This window comes from Anopheles darlingi, chromosome 3, assembly GCF_943734745.1.
Source record: "Anopheles darlingi chromosome 3, idAnoDarlMG_H_01, whole genome shotgun sequence".
NCBI lineage: Eukaryota > Metazoa > Arthropoda > Insecta > Diptera > Culicidae > Anopheles > Anopheles darlingi.
In genome coordinates, this window is record NC_064875.1 from 61,377,042 (window position 1) to 61,404,541 (window position 27,500).

Below are 27,500 nucleotides of genomic sequence, written 5' to 3' on the forward strand. Positions count from 1 at the left end.
GGTCGACCGGCGATCCTCCTCCGCCAGCAATGCCCGCTGTCATGATTTCGGCCCCAAATGCGATGGCCAGCAGCTGTCCAACGACTAGACATGTGCAGACGAGTTGAAATCTACAAACAGAGAGATAGAGGGAACACAACAAAAATGTTAATTCATGTGCCATTGATCCCATGTTAACAATATACCCGGGCCCATTGAGATCTCTCAGGTGATTGCAAGCCGCAGCGGCAATCCGCGACTCTAATAACCGCTTCTCGGTACGCGTTAGAAGTGATGTGTTTTGACGTCGTGTCGCTCTTAATCACATTCAGCAAACTCCCTTCCTAACACTGTCCTCGACCGTCTCTTCGACGTACTCTCCTATGACCCCTCTCACGGTGGGATTGACCATTAACAAACCCTCCCATCCAACCAACCAGCCTCTGACTTTGACGCAGCGGAACCGATCAATCAGTAGCGTGCAACGCTTTGTCCGGGCTCTACCCTACACATCACGCCAATGGCTACCCGTTGGATCAGCAGCATCCTGATACTGTTAGCACTGTATGGTGCCACCAGTGGAAAGGTGTATCAGAAGTGTCCTTTGGCGCGTGCCCTGGATAGTCTTCAAATTTCCTCCCGATCGTTCATCTCAAACTGTAAGTGTGTGCCAGCAGTTTTCGCGAATCACGAACTGTCCACTTAATAACCTAGCACGCCTGTTTGTGTGTCCTTTTCAAAGGGGTTTGCCTGATTAACGCCGAGAGTGGTGCTGATACGAGCAAGAAGACGGCAATCAACGATCAGTGGTCGAGCTACGGGATCTTTCAGGTAGGTGGTGATACAACAGAACCTTTTCCCAAGAGGTGGGCGAAGCGAATAGAAGCTAATATCCCGTTCCTTTTGTTTGAATGATCGCGTTACAGATCAGCAGCAAAACCTGGTGCCGAGAGGGCCGCAAGGGTGGTACCTGTAACATGCAGTGTGAAGGTAATGGGGCGCGAACGATAAATCACACCAGCATCCGCGCCGTGGCATCCATTAAAGACTTAATTATGTCGCGAAAACGGCGAAGACGCGCGATTTGAGATAAACGATAAACGATCGAATGGAATATTGGGGCGCGTGTCGTGTCGCGTCGCAAATTAACCGTAGGACCAGACCGGACCAGCGTCACGTCGTGGCGTTCACACTGTCTTGCATATACTTAACTAGCCTAAAAGCGGAAATGCCACACTTTCGGGACTAATCTTTGTTTCTCCGCGTTTCTCTGGCCCTAGATTTCCTCAACGACGATCTGGCGGATGATGTCGAGTGTGCCAAGCTGATCTTCAGCCGAGGTGGTGGATTCGCGGCCTGGAAGGGTTGGGTGAATAAGTGCAAGCAGAAGCCACTGCCGGATTTAACCACGTGTTGGAATTGATTTTCGCGTGCGTAGCGCAGCGACTTTATGAGTTAAATAAAGGTGCCTTTTAGTAAGAAATCGAAAATGAAGCCATGCTGGCGGCTGTCTTAAAGCATTACCATTGAGAATGTGTACGGTAGCTGCCTACCGTTGACGTTGTACTAGAATAGTAGCTGATGTCACGTGATAATGGTAACCAAATCGCTCCACTTGCACTGGAAAACAACCAGCTTGGTAACTGTGCAGGAAGCGGCAATGTTTATCCAATGGCGCCCCAGAGAGGAGGTTAGAAAAATTCATTATCATCTTGTGTAGTTATTTACTTTGGAACAAACTCGATGCTCTTTGCTGGAAGCGTAAAACGCGGTTTCCCAATTGAACATACGAACAAACAGCCGTGGAACAAGATATTACACTCTCGCTATCGAGTGTGCGATCGGAGAGTGTAGATCGACCGGCCTCGATCACTATCACTATCGAGATGTGGTTTGCACAAATAGCATCAGCACACTATGGAGTACATATTCAAACCTTATCATCTTATCATTTTGGACCATTGTAATTGGTCTTTGTCGTGTTTTGGAAAATTACATGGAACCGTAACTTTGTAATCGTAAATCATAGACTAGATCTATAGTGACATGACGGTACAGGACGGTATCTCTGATACTGATGCACCGCTTATGTTGACTTTCGCTATCTGCTAATCGTTTTGCCTTTCCAGACCCAACACTAGAGTCATCTCTGGGAAGCTTAAAAGGCAGAGCAGCTTCTCTACTGTTGTTGTTGCTGCTGCTGCTGCTGCTCGGTGCAAGAGGTTATCTCTGGGAATTCCCGCGAATCATGTAACCAATACAGTAGCGTGGTGTTGTTTAAGTGGTCTACTACCACTAGTACAAAGAAGCACTCCCCAAAAACGCCCACATAAAATCATGCCAGCTCGCAGTTGATCAGAACCTACTGAACAAAATTCCTCGAAAATGAAGTTAAACTTAATATCCCCAGCAGATACTTGGCTTCAAACAGTGATGGAAGCTAAACGGTCACCAGCTGTTGCCGCTAGGGGGATTGATAATGATAATGAATCTTCTCCCAACACTTCCCACTAACTGCCGGGTGGGAGAGGAGTGCTGCTTTAACGAGACAGTGCGATGCTGCGTCATGCCATAGCCGTTGAATGCTCTGCCTGTTTATTTACTCTCTGAGCAACAAATATATTTCTCCTACTACGGTGTGTAGCTGGTGCCGGTCAGTTCAGATAGTGGCGCACGCATCGTACTATATAATGTATGGTGTATCAGGAACGAAATTGTTGAATACCGGAAACAACGCGTCGCTGCGCACCACGATCAGCAGCTGTACGAGCGCGCATTAATGACGCCTGAGGGTGAATAGGTATAATAGGGCAGTCTAGTCGATAGTGTGTAGTTTACAGCAACCAGTGTCCATTACCGGTGTCTCCAACCATTCCGAAACCGCGTGATCCGCGTGTGTTTTCACCCTCAAATTTCTGTTTGCGCGCAACGTGGCAATCACCTACTCTACGACTAGCCAGCATTTGTCGTATCTAAGGTAATGTGTTGATGTCCAGCGCATCAGCGGCTGTATTGGGTGATGACATTTAAGTTCGGTATTCTCCGGTTCGTGGAGATGGGAACCGTCGAACCGGCGTAACCGAAGCAGACCCACGGATCACAACGTGAACACACGCAACAGCAACAACGCGGATATACTTCGTGAATTGTGGTGCTGCTTCAAGGTGGTTCAGTGTCGACAGCTTCAGAGCATGTTTGTGGCTTTTTGTTCGGTTCGGTCAACAAGTTTTTGGGGGGTAGCACCAGTGCTTACCGCTTGTTCGTGTGGTCCGGTTGGGGGCGTCCGATACTGAGTATTCTGGCGGTTCTCATTATCTCTCAACGCTTCTCATCGTTTCTCCCGCACAATTCATTGCAGAACTTACAACTGGACACTACCGGGAACAGAATGGCAAATCGCGCACTAAGTCTAGTTGGCCTGCTGGTAGCGGTGGTGCTGTTGCTGAGTACAACACCTAGCTACGGCAAAATCTACACGAAATGTGAGCTAGCCAAACAGCTGACGGCGAACGGTATCAGCCGCACGTACCAGGGACACTGGATCTGCCTGGCGATCAATGAGAGCGGACTGAATTCGACCAAGGTGGTGGAGCTAACGAATCTGAGCTCCAACTATGGCATCTACCAGATCAACAGCAAGGAATGGTGCCGTGAAGGGCGCAAAGGTGGCAAGTGCAACATGAAGTGTGAAGGCAAGTGCCTACTGCGAGCGTATGCTTCTTCCTCCCTGAATTGTGTTTGGAAGCTAACTTTTCGTTTCTTTCTTGTAGACTTAGCAGCCGATAGCGTCACCAATGCCATACAGTGCAGCAAAATCATTCAACAACAGAAGGGCTTCAATGAATGGATAGTGTGGCAAAAGAAGTGCAAAGGCAAGGATCTGCCCGATATTTCCAACTGTAATGCTATTGGCTAAGGGTCGAATCGCGGTTCTGCGGTCAACACGAACTTAATGAGCTTGGAAGTTCATGAAAATAAATTTAGAAATGTTATTTACGAGATCCCAACTAGCAGTGAGGCGTTTTCGTTACAATTCAACAAAGTTGCTAGTGAATCGAATACACTTTGCTGGGCATTTGAAATATACTGATACGATGTGCATCTGATATGGAATGAATTGACATTGGTCCCGAAATCGAAGAATGTTCATCGATTGCAGTGACTAACCGGTTATCGAAAATTCCAGTTCGCCAGTAACTATTAAAATACTTAACATTGTATATTATTGGACATACATAGATCTGTCGCATATTTACGTATAAATTACGAAAAACGAAACCGGCTTAGAAACGCGAGTAAAATCCGAAATTTAAATCGGATTTTAGGAGTTCCTAGTGTGTATGATCAATTTTGGTCGACTTCGATGACCACACTTTGACAATTTACTTTGGGAATCAGGTGTTTGTAAAAGCTTCTGGACATGTATTGTTTGGATATTGACTGCTAATATTTGCATCGTAGAGATAACAAACTACCCTTAGAGTTAAAAGTCAGTCAGCTGTAACGGCACGTGATAAGTATTACAATCACTTGTCAGGCACGTTATTGTGCCGTAAAGTTCTGTTTACTTATTACGCCTTCCACATTGTATGCCCGGGAATAGACAATTTGTTTTAGAAAATTGAATATCGATAACATTTGTATTGCAAAGCCTGAACAAGTTAATGAAAAGCTAGCTCTATTCTCTTCACATTGAAGTAAATGTATATAATAGCGTTTCTGTACGACATATCAGTGTGAAACCAACTCAACTGCTTCAAACGAATAACAGAGGCATTAGCAAAAAACTCGGATACGGGTAGCACGTAGCCTGTTTCTGTCCCACCGGAAACACCACAACCAGCCCACATCGCAGATTGTTTATTATCCTCATTAATGTCATTATGATAATAAAAACAGGATTAATTGGGACAATATTGTCGGTATCGTTTGTACCACAAAAACGGAAACAAATCCACGCACTTCAAAGTGGTATTGCCCTTGTTTGAAAAGAGATTTCCCCGTGGCCGCGGCTCGGTTTCCGGAAGAAGACGACGGGGTTTTACGATTTCTGCACGATATTATTGAATCGTTTTTCCCCTTACTCTTGCTCTTCTCCGCTGCGCTTGATATCGCCCACAAGCGATCGATTTCCCAATGTGTCGTCGCAGTCAGAGAAGAAGAAACTTCCAGCCTAATCTTGGCCGGTGGTCCATCGTGCCTGGTGGCTGGTTCCCCGGCTGGCCGTCAGGTTAACTAGCCGAATGATAATTAAACATCGATTAATAGCTGTCTCTTGTTCTCCTTGCTTTCCTTCTTTCTCTTCACTCTGTATGCAAATTTGGCCAAACCATTCTTACAAGTCGTATAAAATGAAATCAAACCAACTCGAAAGCGCACCAAGCGCGAATAGCGCACAACGGTGCGCTTCCCCCTTTTTTTGTCACAGCCTGAAACTGCGCTTGCTAAACGGGTTGAGCCCGTGAGGTGGTGGAAGAAGCCACGGATCACCGTCGCCGGAAGGCCAGGCTATGAGACGTCATGTGTGATTTTGATGCGAACCGGAAAACCCGGAGCGTATCGTAAAAGTGTAATGTGTTTTGATTTAAATACTAAATACCCTTGCTCCCTGCTGGTCTGCTGACCGAGCCTTGCACCTGCTATCGCGTGGGAAATACATATAAATAGCAATGTTGTTAATGATGATAACGGATCGAGAAATAGATCATTAATGTCGAAACGGTTTTGAAAAAAGCCAAATTCAAACCATACTACCGGGTTTTGTTGCATCATATCATTATAGCAGTATAGCATAACTATGGAAACCACCATTTGTCGCTATGGACCATAGGAAGCAATTATAAAGTGCTGCACAACCCTGTGCCAGGGAGATGTAACATTTATTCACATAAAGAACTATTAAGAAAGAAAAGTACAACAGTTTTTTTTATAAATAAACGAAAAAAAACGAACCAATGCATACTACCAAGCTATCGTCAATCCGTTACGATTAGTGATCACGTAGCCAATCTGCTGTCAATGTAGCAGCTCTTGTGATGGCACGGCAGCATGGCAATTGCCCAATAGCTTCTGGCCTTCTGGTCTGGCTACCCTCGATCGATCTGTCACAATAAACCATTGGACCTTGGGATTAGTTTTACACTTTGCCGACCACCGCAAAAACCCGTTGGTTCCACTTCTCCGGCAGGCTAACCGCGAGTGTGCATAATCCTTGGTGTCTGCTGCTGTCTTGCCCGGTTAATCGTAATCGTTCTCTTTCGCGGGTATCCATCTTCCACGCTCCCGCCATACCATGATGGGGCTTCCGAATGAAAGCGGAACGCGACCGACAGCCGAGGGACCACCGTTCTGATTCGCTTCGGACAACATGTCGCGCCACCATCTCGCTGGCCGCGAACAAACACAGCACGCTGATCACGTTTCCTCGTCGCTACTTCACATCATTATTTACTTTATGCTGCTGCTGCTGCTGCTTCTTTCTCCTGCGGCGGCTCTCACATACTGCGAGTTGGGAGTTTGAAGCAGGTCAACTGGAATGGAGGGGGTCACAACCCCCGCGGTGGTCTCGGGCATACAAACACCCCACACAGCATCATCGATCGCAGGCCAATAGTAGCTGGCTTTGGGACGTCCGATCACGACGACGGTGAAGAAGATGTCAAAACAAACTGTCACTGCGGGACCTTCTGGCCTCGGGTCTGACTTGGCCGTGTTGGCCGTCGGTTTACCAGCACCCAGGCAGCGATCGTTCACAGGAATGGACTAGGAAAGAGGTGGAGCTTTCCGGGATCAGGATTTACCGCGTCACGACATCGGGATTTAGACGCGATCGAGAGCCGGACTGCCGGACGCCAATTCTTTGATGCCCCGCATACGGTCCCTTTTCTTGCTCTCTCTCTCTCTGGCGCGCGCGCGACGTGTGTGTCTCTTGGTGAGAAGGAAAACAAATTGGACACTGGACGCTCCATGTTTCGGTTGGCAAACCAAGGGGCTCTTGCCTCCTTTACCACCATCAACTCTTGTTCCTGTCATTCAGGACAGCAGAATTAGCCTACTCGTGAGCACGAGCATTGGCGTTTTGAGCAACACCCCTGACCGACATCCCGTTTCTGAAGCGGTCCGGTCGGCTGGTTCTCGGCACGCTCGAAAAAAAGAAAAAAACACTAGAAGCCCACCGCGATTTCGTCACAACAAACAAACAGCCGGAGCCCGGGAAACGAACGAGCGACATCGCGGTGTTGTCTGGGAGTAACAACCATACTCAAGGTGTCGGCGGCCATGAAGGACCGAGGAGGTAACCACAAAACAACGACCACACTAGTGCCCTCGGCATGCGTTCTTCGTTCTGGTGTTCGAGTGTCTCCAAACCGTGGTGACGGAGTGGCGGCGAAGATAAACATCCGGCCGGAAAGATGCGCCCTCTCTTTACGCGCACGTCACTAATGGTGAGAACGTACTGGTTGGGCTGGCTGTTCAAGAACCGAACCGAAAGCACTCCCAAAGACGCAACCGGAAATAGCGCTTCACGTCGCTGTTCGAGCACGATCAAAGGGGCGGGGGAGGTGGGTGCTGCTTATCATAGTTCTGTAAACACTAGGAGGATTGTTATCACCGCTGGTTGCGCCACTCGAAGACACGCTGTTCCCACCGAACAGGTTCGTTCGTTTGTGTTCTGGAACGGAGAGAAAACGAAACGCGGGGCGCGGACCAGGACCATGAAGATCTGTGGATGCAAACTGTGTTGCAAGCACCACTAATTAGCATAACTCCAACCGGGCGCAACACAACGATTATTGGTTCAACCCAGGTAGTGCACCCATTATGGTCCTGGACTCCCGGAGCAGCGCTATGAATGATTTCATTCACAACGCTGCAGCCACCGCAGCCACTGCGGTGTGCGTCTGTTGTTAAGCGACGTGCGTCACCCACTTATTGTTGACCCACCCTCTCACGCCGCAACCGCACACCGGATGTTGTTCCACATACATTGGCGCCATCATTCGCCAGTCGTTGTGAATGGGTTGCAAACAGACATGTTTGGAACGGCAATAATGAGGCGACGGGTACCACCTTCTTCCGTATAAAGCGGGTTCCGTGCTTCCGTTTCGTCCAAAAGAGCCTTAACCCTTAACTGAAACACAAATAAGGATTCCACGCACTTGGTACTTGGCAAATTCGCGCCGGGCACGTCCGGGCACGTAAGACGTTAAACTGTTCCGTCACAAAATGATGTAAAAACGTGTCCGTCGTCCGTCCGCAAGGCAAACCCCTAGAAGGGCAAACGAGAAATAAAACAAACGAATGACATCAACCGTGAAGCCAGTACCGAACCCCTTACGGTTAGTGGTCTTTGTATCTACCTACCTAGATACCAGAGTTAGGGAGCGGGTGTGGATCACGCAAATTCGACTTCCGACAGTTGGTGGAGTCAAGCACGGGTGTGTAGCACGGGCACGGTACGGCTATTCTTCTTTTTTCGGCGGCAGGCTTTTTTTCGGTTTGTTTGTGTTCATGGTTGTGGCAAAGAACAATCGAAATTATAAGCAGAGAAGTGCGTGTGTGCACACGCACACACACAGCCACATCGCATAAAACACGGAGAACGATACTTGGGGGGCGGCGGCGGCGGCGGCTGTGTGGAGTGTTGGGCAGTAATCATCATCCATCCATCCGGAGACATCCGGAGATTCATTACGTATGCACAAGGAGACGCGTTCCAGCCCCATCTTCGGCTTCGAGGGGTTTTATGCGCCCGAACCACCTACCCAGGCACCAGGAGAACCCATTCTTCTGTGACAATTCTCCTTCGCCCTTCCTTTCTTCCCCGTTTTTCGCGTCTCCTGTTCCACGCTCAGACAGGGTGAAGCGTATGGTGCCACAGCACCCAACATTATGCTAACGTGCGCGCATATACATACACGGTGTAGGAAGTGGAAACACCGGAGCGCAACACCCGCATACATATCGCCGGTTAGGCAGGAGACACGGTGTCGTGCCCATAGAACTCTTGGTCGCTCTTCTGAAAGAAGGAAATTGAATGTTGAGCGCGAGCTTCTCGAAATGACAGAAGATCGGGTAAAAGTCGACGCCAGCACGACTCTACTGTTGCTACTTCTGTTACTTAAGACCCTTTTTGACAAGCTTCCTGAGACAGATTAGTGGAGAAGTGTGTTCTACTGTCACACAGCGCGCTACTCCGAAGGCTGAAATGTCAAGCAGATAATCCGAGCACCAGCTGAGCACGAGCTGCCCTCCCCGCTCTGGCAGACCGAACCATTCTGGAACCCGTTTTTTTTTGACAAATCCGTAACGATCGTTGCCCCCTATTCGGGCGGTATTTTGCGCGGCGCACATTAATTCCTTCCCTTTTGCTTTTCGTCTCGTGTAAAAGTCGCAGAACGGCCGCGTGATGGAGAAAAGGATGAATATTTATGAGCACGACACGACATTTATCGATTAATGACCGGGCAGCTTCTACTCTTGCTCTTCTATCTCTTCCTCCTTTCTTGTAAATGCACAGTGTCAACGTCTTTGCTTCGCTTCGCTCCGGTTTAAGGTTAAAGAGTGAGGAGTAACAAGAAATCGGGAAAAAGGAAACGAAAATTGAGGTCCACGTTGACACGATCGATGCATTTCGGGCAGGTCAGCAAACATCAACAGTTCCCCCTGTGGCGGTTGCGGTGGTTTGAATTGAGAAATAAGCGGCATAACCGCTGCCGGGGTGGACAGTGCTGGTTGCTGCGGCCGCACAATATCGTTCCCGTAGACTCACTCGCCGGACTTTGGACGCTTCGAACGCTTGTGTGGTATTTGCCAATACTCACGGTCACCGCCGGTGGCTGCAGCAGCACCCAGCAACACCAAGGAGATCAAAACGGAGTCAATTGCAGCGGTTATTTGATCAGCGCTTGAACGCTGAACCTTAGAGCATAATACAGGGAACGTTGGTCATCGCGCTGGTCCGCTGGTCTTAGGGTAAGTATCTTCGTCGTCTAGTGACTGTCATGAGGAGCTCCATACAGATCACATTCTCGTCGCACACCCTAGCGCTGTGTACGCATGTTTGCTCTACACTCGGCCCCATCCGAACCTGCCAATAGAGTTCGCGCTTCAACGCGTGAGCGTGAGGATTGAAGTGTCTGCCTCGCGTCGTCCTGCGTTCTGCGATCTGACTTCACCAAACGTTCGTTAGTACGTGGCGACCAGAGTTCACGATGCGCTCGATGGCCCACGTTAAGGTAGTTCCGGCCACAGACGACATTCATCATCATAAGAATGAAACCAAATCGGCAGCAACAATACATGGCATCGAGGATTACCATCATGACTCAGCCACATGGTCACATGAACGCATAAACATCCCTTGGCGTCAGCTAATCAGCTTTGATCAAGCTGATAGACCCGGCCAGGCGTCTGACTTCTTGATGCGGCGCCCACGGCACAGTCCTTTTCGATTTGCGCTGGTTGTGCGATCTATTTGTAAAGGAAGCAACGCGGGGAAGTACCACCGAGAAGGAGAACAGCCTACGCGTGAAAGTGGACCAGTCCGGGAGTGGTGTCCCCATGGGTGGTAAAACCGGAATCGAGGGCAAACGGCTCGATGCTTTCGGTCGCGGGAAGCGGCACGAAGTAAGGAAGGAAGTACAAGTCTTTTAGGCGCCTCCTACAGTCTAGCCGGGTGTGTGTGTGTGTGTGTGCGCTCCCGGTAAAGGCAAGGAAGTGATGAGGTCTGAGAATGGAAAAAGGGATGCTGCTGCCGATGTTTCCCGGCCAACTCGCAACCGCAGAGACACACAATTCATGTTATGAATGCTCGTTATGAGCCTTTGCATGCACCATCCGTCGCCATGCCCGATGTGTACCTCCCACGGTACTCGTCGTCTGCGGTGCGATCGTAGGTTGCAGGGCGAAGGATCAACAATGACGACGGCGATGGCGACGACGACGACGGAGACCCTGACTTCGATATGGGGTCTGGGTGGCCCTCGCCCACCAGCGCAAACGTGGCTGTCGTTGTACACACCGTTCCTCCACGGTACATTCGGTGGGCTGGTGGGCTTCGTCTCGGGTTTGCCGGGTGTTAATTTCATTAGCATACAAGCGAGCTGTCTCTCGAATGTTTTGAAGACGCAGAAGAGTGTAGCCCTTTATGGAAGAAGAAGAGCCCTACTGGGTGGACTAGAACATTTATCCCCCCCCCCTCCCCATTCCTTCTCTTTTGCCCCTGTTTTGTTCAACAAGATACGAATGAAACTTGGAGAATATTCTAAGGGATAACCAGGAACCGTGCAGCGTACCGTGGACCAAGAAGCATCACGACAGAGACGATTGTAGCAACCCATGCCCGGAGGCGCGTGACGCGTTCACACGCCAACAAACGCTGGTCGCTAAATGATCGGCGCAAAGTGGTACCGACCGAAAATTGGTTTACGAAGTAGCAACGGTAATGGAACGGAATCGTGTTCCCCTCAAAAAAAAAAAAAGAGTGTCTGCTGACAGTGGTCCCGAGTGGTAGCGCGACCACACAAAATCCATCACGACCGCATCCGCATCTGGATGCAGCGTGTGGTGATGGTGTGCAGCGAAAGTAAACAGAAAGCGACCAAAAAAAGCGAAGATGCGTTCCCCAAAACGGTGTCCATCAAGCAGCGGTGGAAGAAATTGGTGAAATTGTTTAACAACAGCACGTGATCGAGGAGGCCACACTGTCATTAACGTAGTATTAGTATTAGTAACGGAGGAGCGATTTAACAACAATGTGTGAATATGGCACATGATTAACCACCGGCCAGACAGTTGGCAGTTGGTTGGTAAGTTTGCCAGCACCTCGAGTGGGGTTAACCTCACCCCAGGTACTAGGCAATATTGATGCCACGCATTATAGTGAATCACTTTTGTGTTGTGTGCCACCATCTTTTCTTTAACGAGAACATTTGCAAACACCCAAAAGCCAGGATCGAGCTTTAGGCGTAGGAAGCGATTGATGAGAAGGAGAAGGGAGACCGTGATGGAGGCCGCACGCATCGCGCATTAGAAACTGGAAATGAACTGAACGTTCCCGCACAAAAACACACACCATCATGGTCCAAAATAGCCCGGATCAACCGTACCGGTTGTGAGTGGATTTGTGTGCGTGTGTGTGTGTGTGTGTGGGAGCATATTGGCACTACACCAGGACACCTACGCACCCGGCTGTGGGCCGCAAGCAAAAAAAAAACGAACTAAAGCGAAGGTAAATCCCATCACATCATCACAGCGTGCGGCGCTCGATCAGACCAAGCTCATTACGCGGGTCTAATACGCAGTAACGTATCGGCCCACGCACAGACGGAGCCACACTAAGGTACACGGTACGTAGGTCGACGCCACTTTTCGCGGAAGGTAATATATCAAGCTCACAAGCCGTGTGTGTGTGTGCGCGCGCACGAGACCGTCTGCTGGATGTCGTACCGTCGCGCCATAACACTTGGGCAGAGATTTTTATTATCATTTCATCCCTCCGACAGAATGGCGGTGAAGATGGCTCAATTGCTATACACGCGCTCTGTGTGTGTGTCTTTATGTGAGCACCGGTGTCATGTTCTGTGTCTCGTTTCGTATCAAATTGTGTCTGCGATGTTTCGCTTTGAAATTGAAATTATGACGACAGAAAAAAAACGCAAACCCCTCGAGAAACCAAATCGCAACAATGATCCACGTCCGAGCTTGTTTGACACAACCAGCACGGAGAACAACCATCAACAGCGCGAACCAGAGAAGTGATGGAAGCCGAAACGTCACCGAAATGATACAAAAAACGTTAGACTTGCATCGGACAGCAAGTGACGAACCCCACCGGTGTTTTCGCTAACGGAAGCGGAAACTGAAAAAGAAGGGAGGATAGAAGAAGCACCTAAACACGCTCGGAGCTCGAAAAAAACCATCATTTTATCGGTAATTAGCATTTGTCACAGCAGGCGGGGGGGAGGAGAGAAACCCAAAACAACCGCTGGCTTGGCAACAAGCGAGAGAGAAAAAAACAGCACGCATTCTGACGAATGTTCGCCGCGGCAATCGAGCCAGAATCGAGTCTCTCGCGAAGCGAGAAAGCAAGCGAGACAGCAACAACGAAAACGGACAACAAAAAGCGTCCAATTGTCCCACGCCCTGGGCCTGTTTTTTTCGGGGGGTGAGCGGAAGCGGCCAAGAACCGCAAAAAGATATCCCGCTTCCGCCCCTCTCCCAGGCTTTTTGCGAGGCGATAAAAACGGATGATCTGGCCCGGAAAAGCGAAACCAGAACGCCACCACCAGAGCAGAGGGCACACCGAGGGAATAAAAAAAAACGGTTCCACCAAAACTGATTGGTGGCCGCCACCGGTGGTTGACAACCAGTGTACCAGGGCGGGGTGGAAACATATGTAACGCTGCAAAAGGATCTGCCTTTTTGCTCCTCGGTGACAACGATGACAACGATTGTTCCGCCGCGTGGCATTCTAACAGTCATCCATCTCGATCTGGGGGAGGCGGTGGGATTCCGTTTTTGTGAGTTATTTGTCTCGCTTCCGCGCCCCGGGGGCCCCGCGACTCGTCTGACAGAATCGCAATTTTCGTTATTATTATTATTATTGTTACGCATTGTCAAGCGGAAAAACGATCCACCGGCACCATCACCGCACAGCGATCATCGAGAAGAGCAGCGCCATGCGATGGAAGCGATACGATACACCGCACTTCCGGTGGCGCGCAGGCGGACGACAGACACACGACAATGAACAACCGGTTGATGGCATTTCCGATGCACACTGCAGACCAATTAATGGCTCTAGGGTTGTGGAAGCGTGTGTGTGTGCTTGCGTGTGTAATCGTGGGCAGTCCAAGAACCATGCTCTGGCTCGACACGATACGCTTCATGGTTCAACATTCAATTTTATGTCGATTTCCAGATCCAGAGCCATTTTATGACCATTTGCATCACACACTGGAGCGCACCGACACCTTCTTCACACCTCCACTTGGCCAGACGACACATAAATTCCCCTTCCCCAAAACCGAACCATCGTGACTGACCGAATAGGTTAGAAACCAACGCCGACCAACGTGGCGTGGCCGTGGCGGGGATCACGTAACATATCGGATTTCAGACCTGTTGCGACCGTCCGGGGGAAGGTTGCGTCCGTCCGTGCGTGCGTGCGTAGGTTGGTTGTGACCATTCCAAAACCGCTTTGTACTTTGTCCACCGCCACCACCACTCAGACCAGAGCATTGGTAATGAATCTGTCGAAAGCATCATCGATAGGTCCGTCTGTGGACGCTCTTCTGGGAGGAGAAGAGATCAAATGCCGCTTCACGCCTGTTGCTGCTGCTGCTGCTGCTGGGGTGATGCTTCTTCATTCACGATCGACACGTCAGTCGATCGACGACGACGTCTCCGGGTCTCTTGCGGCCTTTCACTCGATGTGCCGCATCACACCGGGCACTATAAATCAATCTCTAAGGCCCCACCAATGGGGACCGTGATGGCCACGCGACGGTCACTCATCAATCCCGCGAAAGGCGATCCGTTACGATGGCGTCGTCGTGGCCGCAGCACCGTGAGGTGATTAATTTTTACGACTTTTCAAACACTTTCGCCGCCGCCTAAATGTTGCGGTAATCGTTGGGTATTTTAGCCATGCTGGCCAGCTGCCAACATTCCAAGCGAGAGAAGCATCACCATTCAGTAGTTGTCGTCTTTGGTGCATCCTCGGTAGCACGCGATCGCAAAATTATTCACCGAGGGAAAGTTCACCCTTCGCCAGAGCGTTGTGTTCGCGTTTACGCGCAGATGTTCTTACAGCGAGATACCGCGGTCACTGCGTGATCGCTATCAACCCTCCCCCCAGAACGATCGGCAAATCAAACGGAAGTTAATCAAACGCAAAACGCAAACGCATTTCCATCTGTTGAAGCTCTGTTCTGTTTCAGTTCGAATCATAATTGATCAGAGAACCTCCTCTTCTCTGTTCTTCGTCGCAACTTGGCATGCATTTCCTCCCGATGAATGCAAAATGTAAATGGATCGATCTGTTCGATGGTTTGGATTTCAAAAGTCACCCCGGAAAAGTCACCAACCCGGTGAACCCTTCGCTTGGGCACCCGGTGTTCTCTGGCCTATTTATGTGCGCGTCGCGGTTGCAAACGAACGACAAGAACGACCGATTGCTGGCCCCCGGGGGGGACCTTGCCGGACGGACTGACTGCTGACTGACACGAGTCGTTACGAGGGCAAAGTGAAGCGCGAACAATGGCGAAAAAAGGGGACCAGACTGATTAATTCAACCCTGGGCTGGGGAACTGCAATTTCGCTCTTTCTTTTGTGCAAAAGGCCGCCGCCGCCGCCGCGTGCGCATTTGTCGGTCACCGGACCACCGGTCAGACAACGAGGGGCTACTGTCGGATCCGATCAGCTCCTCCGTTCGAACTCCACTCGCGCCCTGCATCATCGACCTTGATCGCATGTGTGTGTGTGTGTGTGTGTGTCGTAGGGATCATCGTTCTTTGTTTTGACCAGCTGGAGACAGCCCATCGCAATCGACATCCTCGTCAATCGGCATTCGTTCCATGTCTCGATCGACGAGACGGGACGCAGCAGCGACAATAACAATTCTCGGACTGATGTGTGTGTGTGTGTGTGTGTTTTGTGCGACTTTGTTCGCTGGTTATATGACTGGACAGGCGAGCGCGGTCGCCATTGCGCCATTAAAAGCCACTCAACGAGCACTGGTGGGTGTTGTGTTGAACGGCGGTTGCTGCATCGCCCACATCGTGGAGTGCAGCAAAGATCAGAGGAGATCGGAGGACACTTTGATGGAATGCACCACCGGCGTGCACCATCAAACCATGGTGTGGTTGGTTGTTGCCAAGCCGTCCGTCCGTCCGTCCATCCATCCACCATCCATGCGCCATCAATAACATCGAAACACAGGCACACACACACATACAGACGTGCGTCTCTAGAACACCCGGAGGTGCTCGGTGTGCAGCTGATTGGTGTGTCCGACGTCGGTCGTTTCGCAAACATTTGTGTCGCCGCCGCCGCCGCCGTCCGCAATTGTGATGTCGTATGTCACGTTGCGTGGGCACCATCTGGTCTCTGGCGAATTGTCTGGCGATTAAGTAGCCGCGAAAACCGGGCCTCTCCCGGCGCACGAGAGCATTAAAATGTGGTGTTGCTGCAGCAGAAAATATTCCTTGCCCAAGAGTTCGCCACAGTGGGCGATCGAGTTTTTCGGTGGCGGCCATCATTTCGTCGTGACCGGGAATATTAGCAAAACGTGTTTCCCTTCCCCACGATGCCGACCTCGTGATATTGATTAGAAACATTCTGTTGGAATTAGCGAGCAGAAATGAGTATCGGCGAAGAACAAACACCATTATCACATCGCGGGAGTGTTAAGTGAAGGTGAGATGCACGCGAGGTCCGGTCCTCCGGTGACGCACGATGATGTGGAATGTGTTTTCCACTTTTAGCTGAATAGTGACGATCGCCATCGATCGCGGTTCATTAAGAGATCAAACCCTTGGCGATTTTTATGGTTTTTCGAGCGAAATGACGCTCCATCAGTGAATGATCTACATGCACCAGACACTCTCAATGTCGGCCGAACGCCGTGTAACGACATGGTACAGCCATTAGCTCATTATGCAATTGCCCGCCAGCGGACAGCGAACAGATGCAGGTCTCCGGGGTTATAAAAAACTGGTGTTGGTGCTGGTTACGACCTTCACCAAACCAACCTGCCAGCTGACAGCTGGCAAAAACTGTCGGCAACTCGATGTCCCGGTGACATAAGACATGCGGAGACAGGAACGATCGGTCGATCGATCGATTGCTGCGTTGCGTTGCCCTGCGCCAACGATCCTCTCAACCATAAGCGGATTACCTCCGAAAGCCGAACCCAATCCAGAGTGACGCTTTCTCGCATTAATATTATGATGCTTTCGATCGAAATGGCAGCATAAAACTGGGTTACCAATCAACCAACCAGCAACTCACGGGGATGATAAGCTCTCGAGCTACACAGAGTCTTTCATTTATTTAATCGTTTTCTCGATCGATCGATCGCCTGCCTGTTGAATTGATCGCTGACCGGGCGTTGTCTTTAACCAAACAAAGAACAAATGGAATGGAAAGTGGATGACGAAGAGCGAATGGGCGAATTCCAAAATTAATACCACAAATCGGATAAAAAATAAACACTAATCGGCCATAGATCGGCATTCTGGTGACATCTGGCCACCAGAGACCCCACACGTAGCAGTAGCGCGGCGTTCCACGCATACCATTCTGGGTGCGTATTAATTCTGGCCGCTACACCTCCTTCTTCTTCTTCTGCTCACGATCTGCTTCAGGAGGCAATTTGGCAATAACATTTCTCGGAAGATCACTTCCAGCAGCACCACCAGCAGCAGCAGCGCAGCATCATGCTGAGAAGGATTTCGCCAACCGGATTCAAGGTGAGACATCTACCGGTCGTCGAAGGTCTTGGCTCGGTGGTTCGAACTGATTAGCTCGAACCTGCGGAAGGAGTGGCTGCGTTTTTGCCTCCACAGATCATAAAGTTAGTCTCAGTCGCAGCGAAATAGTACAACTTGAAAGCGACTTGAAAGCAGCAGCAGCAGCAGCAGTAACTTCGCGGATCGCCAAAAGGCAGAGGAGATAATCTGCGCTAAAATCGCGGAACGACTCCACTCAAGGGTACTCCCGGGCATGTGTGAATCCATGAAGCAATGCCCCGTCGTCGGAACACGCCCCATTCTGCGACGATCGATTAAAGGCGATAATGAGTGTCATAAATTGTGGAGTCTAAAGACCCTGCTGCGCTCGATCGTCTCGCTTGCTCGCTTCACCGGATTGATCATTTCCTAGACCAGGCCAGACCAGGCCAGACCAGGACCAGCGGGGAAGGTGAAAATTCTCGAGATCGGAATATTATGCAGCACAACAACCGCGCGTGTGACACAACACGAGCGAGCGGACACGCCGGACAAGACTCGGCAGAGCGCAAAAGCGGCGAAACAACACCCGGCGGTTCGGGTTAACATATTACGAATTTTATTTGAATATCGTTAAACCAACAACATCCTCACGATCGCTCGCTTGCTCGATGGTGATCGCGATCGAGATGGCTGGGATTTCGGTGATCTACGGTGATAAATTAAACCAACACCTTTCGCTCGTTCGTTCGTTCGTGCGTGCGTTCGCAGCCGCGGCTCCGTCCGTTCTCCAAGTAGGGCATTTATCAAATAAATTACAAATCCCGTAAACAAAACAAAAAGAAAAACATTGCCATAAAAGGTGAGTGAAAGGCCGGTGCGATCGTGCGCTCGTCGCTCGATTTCAAGCCGAAATCTGTGAAAGCATATAAAACCTGAGCTTTTTTCTTAGTTTTTTTTTGGGATCTGATCTAGTTTCACTTAATCGGCTCCAGTTGGTGTGTGTGTATTCTCGAGCGGACCTGGTCGGCGGTGCAAGCGTTGATCATCCACTATCGCGCGTGATCATCTATCGAGTAGATAAGGGGTGGCGTTAATCTACGCCAAGACCATTTTTGGGGAACCATTTTCGAATGCAAAACGTACCATAAATCTTATCACGGTCTGTAGATCACCACGTTCCGCAGTGGTTTAGTGGCCAAAATTAGTGACCAATGGAAGAGTATGGCAGGTGAGGTCTGGTCCCAACCTTATCTCGGATTTTATTTGTAATAGGATCGTCATGTTAATGCAGCTCGAAGGATCAATTATGTTTGTTGGCACCATAAATTGGCTAAATAGCCGGGGCCCTCCCCGCATACAGCTACGATCATGGCATGGTTTGCATGAATGTGGTCAGGATCTTTGCTTGTATCGCGATGAAATTTGATTTCGGTTGATACTGCTTATGAACTGGGCCATGTCATTGGGTGTTGGATTAGACTCGTAACTCGTAAGATCATCTTCTACAGCAGTTGAATCAACACACACACAGTCTGCCCTGACAGTGCCTATTCCTCGGGACCTAACATATAACCTGCTGATAGCCCTGTAAAAGCGAATCGTTCGAATATGGAAGCCAAATGGCTGATCGTTTATCATAATGATCCGCTTATTTAGGATCGATACATTTGAATTCATAGTCCGCTAGTGGGTTTTCGACCCCCCCTCCCCAAAACTAGCAGTTACGATGGCAAAGCCATGGCTGGAACCCCTTTCTCGGTGTCATTTGGGGTGCGTGTGTGTGTAAAACTGGAACAACAGCACCGTTGGGTCATCTATCAAAGGCTTTAACGTCCTAAACAAACTTGCTGAGAGCTCAGGCGGTACCGTGGAACCCAATAGAGTGTGGCTGTCGCCCTCTTAGCTGCTGCCGCTGCGTTGACCATACTTGGCAAACAATTGGCCAATGTGACGGTCGCTAGTAAGCACCTGCATGCACCGGTAGGCCCCGGCATGCGTGAACCTGGGCTGGATGACTTTTCGCTTCCATTCACCACCGACCGTTCGTCCGCATGACCAGTACCAGTTCCTCCAACTTTATCACTCTGAGAGGCGCGAAGAGACAGAGACAGACAGGCAGAGAGAGAAAGATGGTAAAAACGGTAAAAATAAAAACCTAGACAAACAGAGTCGTGTAAGACCTCTTAAGCGGTACGCCTCAGCCACTCTACGTGCACGCGCGCGTGGTGGACAATTCCATCAACATGCGGCACAGCTTCAGTAATCGAAATGTACACTCTTTCGATCAATCCGAAACGGGGCCCTATAGGGGTCTGCTGGCAAGAGTGCGTCAATTCCTCTTAATCCCGTATCACCACAGGGACCCTAAAATCCGGTACAAACACACACACACATACACCACATGGACAAACATGAGTCCATGAAGTCATGGCCGGAGGCGCGGTAATAATGCGGTGACACGCGGTGACAGTGGCCGCAGCCGCGGGACCCGTAAGAGCGATCTTATCGCGCGCACGCAGGCGAGACACAAAAATGTTTCGTAAACCTGTGGTTCCTCCTGCGAGCTGGGGACGGGCGTCGAGCACGAGCAGTGGCATCAGCGGGTGGCAACCACAGCAGACAGTCAGCGCACAAAGCCAAACAAAATCGAAAACATCGGCGCGAAGCGGGAGTTCGAGGTCATAAGGTCTTCTCCTCGTCTGGGGTCGTCCGCAGTGACGCTCCTCGTCGATCGAACGACACGGGCCACGCACAGCTTGATCTATTGTTTCGGGAAGTACATACCGCGCTGTGGCTGGTTGGCACAAAAATGCAGAAACCATGTAGAGATGAACGCCTGGACGCCACCGTTGAGGGCTAGAGGAAGACGTGATCGAGGTGATCGAGGGATCGGGAACGATCACCGCTGTCCGATGCCATTGCCAAACCGTAGCCGGGAAGAGACGAGACTTCGTGGAACGCGCTGTTGGAGCTATCTCAATCCTCAAAAAAAAACCGTGTCCTTCGCCTAAAAAAACCGTGTCCTGGTAGTGTCCGAGGGGAGAGCCCAGTTGGAGGAGTAATAATGATATACCGAAAACTTGAAACTCGACGCCACCGCTGCTACTACTAAACGTCACGCCACGTACCACGGGGCCACGCGCTGGGCTGGCGCTTTCAAATGCCAGCCAGCCGCGCCGCGACGAGAAGAGAAACTTATGAATTCGAGTTTCGAGGAGACACGCGTAGGCGTATCGGCGACCATAAATTTGTCCGTCATTTGCGGATCGGCCAGACCTTCTCTCCCTCTCTCTCTCTCTAGTAGGCTCTCTTTCTCTCTCTATCTCTCTGGTCGCGCGGTTGCCTCATCACCGTCGTCGTCACCGTCATCATTGCCTTCATTATCGTTACCAGTTGGAGCTCGTGCGGATAGCTATAGAAGGCAGCAACAACAGCAGCAGCAGCAGCAGCAGCAACAGGCTCGGCCTGCTGAGCCGCCTAAGATTCGCCCCGTCCGACTATGGCCGGTGGTCGCGTGGTTGCTGGGATTGAAATTAATTTATTGCAGAACGTCAATCGCTTCGGTGCTCGGCTATGAGGAGTGATTGCGCTCCGGTGCGCTGGGTTTTTGCTAAATCTTGCCCGTTCGATTTGACAAATTATTGCAAATTATTCTTCAATAGGCGGCGGCAACATAAACGGCCGCAATTTGCGTTCCTGGCTGCCATTTTGTACAGCATGTTATCCGGATAAACCACTATTAATGGGGGAATGGTATCGAAGGTCGATATCGTGGCGTCGATTCTCGGATCAATCGTTTTGAGTTTCCAATTGCGACCTATTAAAAAGAAGACGTTGGAAGGGCTAGACAATCTCTGGGAAGCAGCGAGGGATCAAGAGTTCAAGGCGCCTCGTGCTGGTTTATTAGAAACCATCAACCGCTTCAACATGCCGTATCCCATGCTGTGTTTGAGACACTCTGAAGATGTTTTGTGCTCCAGCAACATCATCGTATGCGCGTATGTTTCGACTTGTTAGCCTTCACGCACATTAGACAAGCTGTGGATGGGGCACTGTTCACAAAAGGTGGAGAAGTTTAACTGCGAGACAATTAAATTTGACGCTATATCTCATAGACCGTTTACAACTAGGATTAGGCTGGCTGTAATCACTTTTATATGTAGAGATAGCTTAGGATAATACTTTCCAGGGATGGTCTTCGTCTGAGTGGACTATGCAGTGTTGTTCAAAAGAATTGTACTTTGCACTAGGACAGCTCTTTCTTCAAAAGTAAATTACAACTGCCTGGCGTTGGCTTGTACAGCGCCTTCTGTTTGCTACCGTTACTATGATCCATAGCGACAGATGGTAGTTAGTGACAGTCCTTCACATTCGTAATAAAGACATTTCCCTGATGCTGTCGAGTGTTTTTTTGGATAAACAAAATTGAAGATGCTCCAAAAGGGTAGCACAATGCCAAACAGAAATCTCGAAATTGAAAAGATGAGGATCCAGGAAACCCGAAAAACAGTCCCACCCCTTCGCTCGTTCCGTGAGAGCGTTTCGATCGTACTTTATGAGACAGGGCCCAATTTATGGTCTTCTACTTTCGCCAACGCCTCTCATTTCACTTTAGCACTCGCTTGCTGGTCGATCAGAAGGGGCTTTACTTTATGAACGGTTCAGTTTACTTGCTGCCAAAGATATCGAAACCCGTTGCGCGTTGTGATGCGTCAGCATCCAATACTACCCAGGCGAAGTAGCAATCAAAGAGTTCACCAACGCACCATCGTTGCCGCCGTATCGAAACTCTAGACATAACAACAACAACAACGAAATCCCGACACGATTAACGTCCGAAGACCGCTGTCTCCTTTGGCCGCCACTTCCACTCCCTGTCGTTGGCCACTTTCCAATAGTGTGCAACGCACGCCCGGACCACATGGTAATATGCAGCTCGCTCGGTTCGGTCGGTCCAGAGAGAGAGCGAGATCCCGATGCAAGAAAGAGATCCATTGCGCGGCTTCCGAAGTCCCATAACTTGGTACTAGTTTATAGCCGTAGCCACAAACTGCCCTGGAATTACTGACCAACCGCTGAGTCCGCTAGAGATTCCTCCCCTCCCGCGTCTCTAGCCCACCAGCTCCGTACAACAACGTAACGCACCGGGTGGTTGGGGTTTGGGTTGCCACGATGGACGGGTGCAGCTGTGCAGCTGCGTTCTCCCCGATGCTAAGCTCTTGTCGGTGCGTGTCAAGAGTACGATTTGTGACGTCGTACCGTCCCCGGCCCGGTGGTCAGCGTCAGTTCTTCGATAGAGTGTTTATGTGCCGTGAGTGTAGCCCGTCGTGTGTAGCCCTCGGAATGATGGTCCAACACCAATTTATGGGTTGATTGAATTTTGATGGAAAACAAATCGTTGGCCACACACGCCGCTTCCACAATAACGCATCGTATTCGAGTAGTGTGCTTATTCACAAATCATCAATTACTATTCCCGCTTTCTCTCTCTCTCTCTCTCTCTCTCTCTCTCTCTCTCTCTCTCTCTCTCTCTCTCTCTCTCTTTTGCAGGCTTGCTAAGCACTTGATATGGACAATTCTGAGCCCATCCAGCATCCAACATATTCCAACAGTCCCACCAGCACAGTCCCCGGGATCATTGATTTCTTCAAAACTACAATCTCGTCGGTCGTCTTCGTATTTACACACAATAGCTCACAGCGAATGTTTTCCGCGAGTGTTCGCGCTCGAAGTTTGCTCACAAGTCTATATTTATGGAAGTGCAATCATTGCGCCCCGAAAGCATAAACATTGCGCGAGTGCCCGGCCTGGCGAAGTGGCGATCATCCAATTTCTGCGGTAACCGCAATAACAGCTTACAGCTTACGGAGCGGACGGATCCAGGACCTGGGGATCCGGTGCCGTCAGGTTGGAGCGAAAGAATGAGGCCATCGACAGGCCAGGCCCAACACCACCACCACCACAACGCCAGCGACGATCGATCGTGGCCGGCATGGCGTGGAATGATACATTCCCTTCCTTTTTGCATTTTGATTGTCACATATTCTCCTCCCCACAGCCTCCAGTGGCCGTCGTCTTTACAACACACTTCTGGTCGGTCCTCTCTGGAGACAATGTTGTTTTATTTATTCCTCCTCCACTCGCGCCGGGTTCTCAGCCCTCCAGTTCTGCCGCAGACGAGACCGCAACGAGAATCCGACGTGGTGGTGGGACGATCGACAATCTCCCGAACAGCAACAGCCACTCCAAAGCCGCTGTGTGTGGAGTCGATCGTTCGGTGCTTCTCCCCCCCCTCCCCACCCCCTTGTGACTTCCTCCATTCCTACATCGAAACCAATAGCGGGACAACAAACCGAATGAGGCATTTGTCACGGTGTAATGGAATTGAATAGCTTATGCTTTTTCCTCGTTTTCGCAGGGCATTCGGGTTTGGTTCGACGACAGAGTCCGGGGAGTACCGGATGAGTTCACCAGTCCAGAGGCCCGAGATCAGAACAGAGCACCGCTGGAGGAGGATCGACACATCAGGCAGGTCACATCGATCTTCACAGTAAGTTGGTCCACGTTCTAACCGCCCAGAACCGCCGCTGCCGCGCCATGGTCCGCTCAGGAGGAGTAGGATGAGCCACCGATCTTTATGGACATGTAAGGAACTAAAATTTAAATACAATGACGCCCCGCATGCGGTGCGTGTTCTGCGAAGTCCATACACACCGCCACGCACGAGACACAATCTTGGCCGAGTGTGTCTAGCCCCCTGGGCTGGATGACAAATTAGAGCACGATCCAATCCATTCTAGCCAACCTAAAGTGAACAATTCAGGTAATCCGATAGTACGGTGGAACTGACGCCGGGGGAACTGACGCCGGGGACCCTCGGTGTGTAACGACTTATTTGAATAATAATGAAAGCATTCAGCGGAGCGTACCGGTACACCGACCTCGACGCTGATCTGGTCGGTGCGATATCCAACTAGAGCGTGCGTGCGCCCGGGCACGCCACCGGTAGTGTTCTGGATATGCCTGGCACGCGTATGTGTCCGGAACAACGATGCCACGTACAAACCGAGCATGCAAAACGCATCTAGGTACGCCAATTGTGCTCGTTTCCGTTGTGCCGTTGTGTTGTGCCTTCCCTATGCTACATGATGCTAGGTATGCAGGCTACATTATGCTGCTCCCTAAAATGGGAACGTTTGCAATTAACAACAATACGGTTCCGGCGGTTCCATCGTCGTCGTCGTCGTCGTCGTCGCCGTGCGATGTAGCGCATTAGATACGGTGTGCGCTTTATCTCTAACTCCCCAAGCGTGGACCAATAGGCGGTCCAAGACACACCCCGAAAAGTCGTAATCCAGGTCGAGCTTATTTGGACTGTGACCGCGATGATCATCACACAGGCTGTCTTGTGCATATATAGAACTCGGAATGAGTTCCGACATTCCATGCACTCCATGCTGCGGCCGACCGTTCCGTGTACACAATGCGTTCGGTGCTGTCGGCTTATCAGTGGCCTCCACATTGACCGCGACCTGTATGTTTCCTGTAGGGGAACAGGGACGGACGGCACGTAATCTCTTCGAAAGTTTCGAAGCCACCACAAAACCTTTCATTGAATTCCACCGAAAAGGGATCATTAAATATGGTCTCAAATGATACGGTAGGGCACACACAACGGGCGACTGTCATCACCATCATCACCGGCACACACCACCCAGCGTTGGTGCTGGGTGTTAGTAATCAAATACGAATGAAGCACAATTAGCTATGGACCATCATCCCCGAGAGGGACCACCACCTCTTCTAACCAGGAATGCCAAGAATGGAAAGAGGAGAATCGACTCCACCGAGCGCGTGAGATGGTTGGTTGGTACGACGGTCGGTCTTTTACCGAGGCGACGATCTTCCAAATATTAATGAAGCTAATAAATTGACACCCGCGATAACGCGGCCCGCGAAGCACCGAAAGCGCGTTGAAAGGCCCCCCTCACAAGAGAGAGAGAGAGAGAGAGAGAGAGAGAGAGAGGGAAGGGGACGCGTACAAAGCAGCTGGAGCGCGTTCCAGCCACCAGCCAGAATGACTGGACAGATTCTGAAACGCATCATCATCATCATCATCGCCACTAATGCACCTTGGTGTGATCCGTTGCGATCGAAACCTTGGTCGGATCGTCGGCCAATGTGCCGATTGTTTCGTTGGAAAGTGCAGCTGCCACCAGTGGATAAAGAAGACAAAGAAGCCATGCGTTGGATCAGTTCAGCGACCGGAGGGGAGTGGGGATTAATTAATCATAAACTCACCCACTGGAGCAGCCTCGCGAGGATCGCGTCATGTTGAAAAATAAGATCCTCCACATCCTCGTCGTCGTCGTCGTCGTCGTCGTCGGAGTCTGACCGCCGCGTCGCGTGTTAATGGAGCGTTGAAAAATGGTCTCCAGAAAAACGGGGGCAAACGAGTAACCGAGCGGAAAGTGAACTGACAACGATGACGAACCACGAGCATACTGATCCCCAAAAGCAACGTGGCCATTGGAGTGCCTGCCTGCTGGGAACTACGGTACAGGACAACATGAGCGATTCCGCCGTTCGTGCTCGCCGTTATCTCGATGCGCCGGATTCCTGTGCGTGCACACACACACATACACACACAGTAGGCTGGCAGGTTGCTACCCTTCTCGTATGACTGATGATCGATGTAAATCGAGACGTTCCGTGTATCCGGCGGTCCAGAGATCGCCCTAGCATAATCAATCAAACACCCGCTGGCGGTCTCGCGTGGCATGGGCGGCAGTTGGGCAGCAGCGCTGCACAAAAGGATCACCTGCGCCCTAGGGTGGTTAGGTGCCAAACCGTTTGCGGTTGCGTTCTGTGATTGCGCAAAACCTTAACTCAACCTCAACTAAGCAGGCGGCTGATTGGCTGACAGACCAGCCTGCTGAGGCAAAGGCACTGGCAGCGTTTAGAGAGCACGGCAAGAGGCGCGGTTCAATCGGAAGTAATTCATACTGCATGGCCACAACAGACACCGGAGTCATCAAATCGGTGAGTATCGTTTTACCCCCCCCCCCCCCCCCCCCAAAAAAGGCGTTTCGGGTTCAAAAGCAGACAAAGTGGGTGAAACTATATAATCTCGAAGATTAATTCCCACTTCCGACTCCGAAATTGAATCGACGCTAACCGCGAAGCGCTAAGCGAGGAAAGGCCCCCAAAAACGGCCCGTGTCTGGGACCGCCGATGAAAGCGATCAAGTTAAGATATGATTAATGTTCTCTCTCTCTCTCCCTTTGGAGCGATCAGACGGTGGGCTTTACTTAACGGGGTCTGGAGGATGATGGCTCTCGTGTTTCCCCAGGCTGGCGACCAGGTGGACGGTTGGATTTCCACACTGCTCCGCGGCGGATCATGCCCACACACCGGGACAACTTACTTAAGCAGACAAACCACTTCCTTTGAGAATTTGAATTTTCGAAAATTGATAACGCGGAGCGATATTAATTGCTTCCAAGATACGCCAAAAGTCGCCGTGCCCGATTGAGAGAGGCGATCAGTCCCAATCGCCGACCACGGAAACCCTCTTTCAATTCAATTTCAAACGCTCCTTTGCACGTTGGCAGGTCGGATTGCCAAGAGGGATGCCGTGGCTATGGCAGAAGGTGTCTTTATCCTCGGGCCTATAATTAGCGATCGTAGCAGCAACGAGGGATCGTGCCGTGATCACGGGGAGGGGGTGAAGATCATTGTGTGTCGCTGGATGAAAGTATGGGGAAGGGGGGAGGGGGGGGATTTATGGCATCCAATTAATCATTCGTCAAACGACGCGAACGATCACACCGGAGCCTTGGCGCAGCGCAAGTACGCCCGTACGGCCGTTGTCCGTTTCGCTTCCTTCGCAGATTCGCGAGGCGAGGCATGACAATGTTTGGTGGTTAGGGTATCTTCCGTAGGCCTACGCAAAATTCTGTGCCTTGCACGTATGTTTCCGATGGAACCGAATCATGATTATGATGTGAACGTTGGGCTGGCGTACGCGAAATGAAAAATGGTCTCCCCTGAAACGATCCC

General features: G+C 50.5%; 2 protein-coding genes across 3 annotated transcripts in view; one reads left to right on the forward strand and one right to left on the reverse strand.

Moving 5' to 3' along the window:
* Positions 1–27,500, reverse strand: part of LOC125957388 (uncharacterized) — a 32,459-nt gene that overhangs the window by 3,247 nt on the left and 1,712 nt on the right. Inside the window, exon 2 of one of the 2 annotated variants that reach the window (XM_049690053.1) lies at positions 1–110. This exon is cut by the window's left edge and continues 1,868 nt beyond it. In XM_049690053.1, coding sequence (XP_049546010.1) covers positions 1–110 — 110 coding nt within the window. Of the gene's footprint in view, positions 173–27,500 lie in introns of those variants that run through there. The other variant, XM_049690052.1, reaches the window with a different exon arrangement.
* Positions 470–4,960, forward strand: LOC125957444 (sperm acrosome membrane-associated protein 3-like). Its single transcript, XM_049690141.1, is given in 7 exon segments — positions 470–638; positions 722–810; positions 906–969; positions 1,260–1,348; positions 3,338–3,671; positions 3,750–3,845; positions 3,848–4,960. Coding segments are annotated over 7 exon segments (846 nt in total). The 5' UTR covers positions 470–499; the 3' UTR covers positions 3,883–4,960.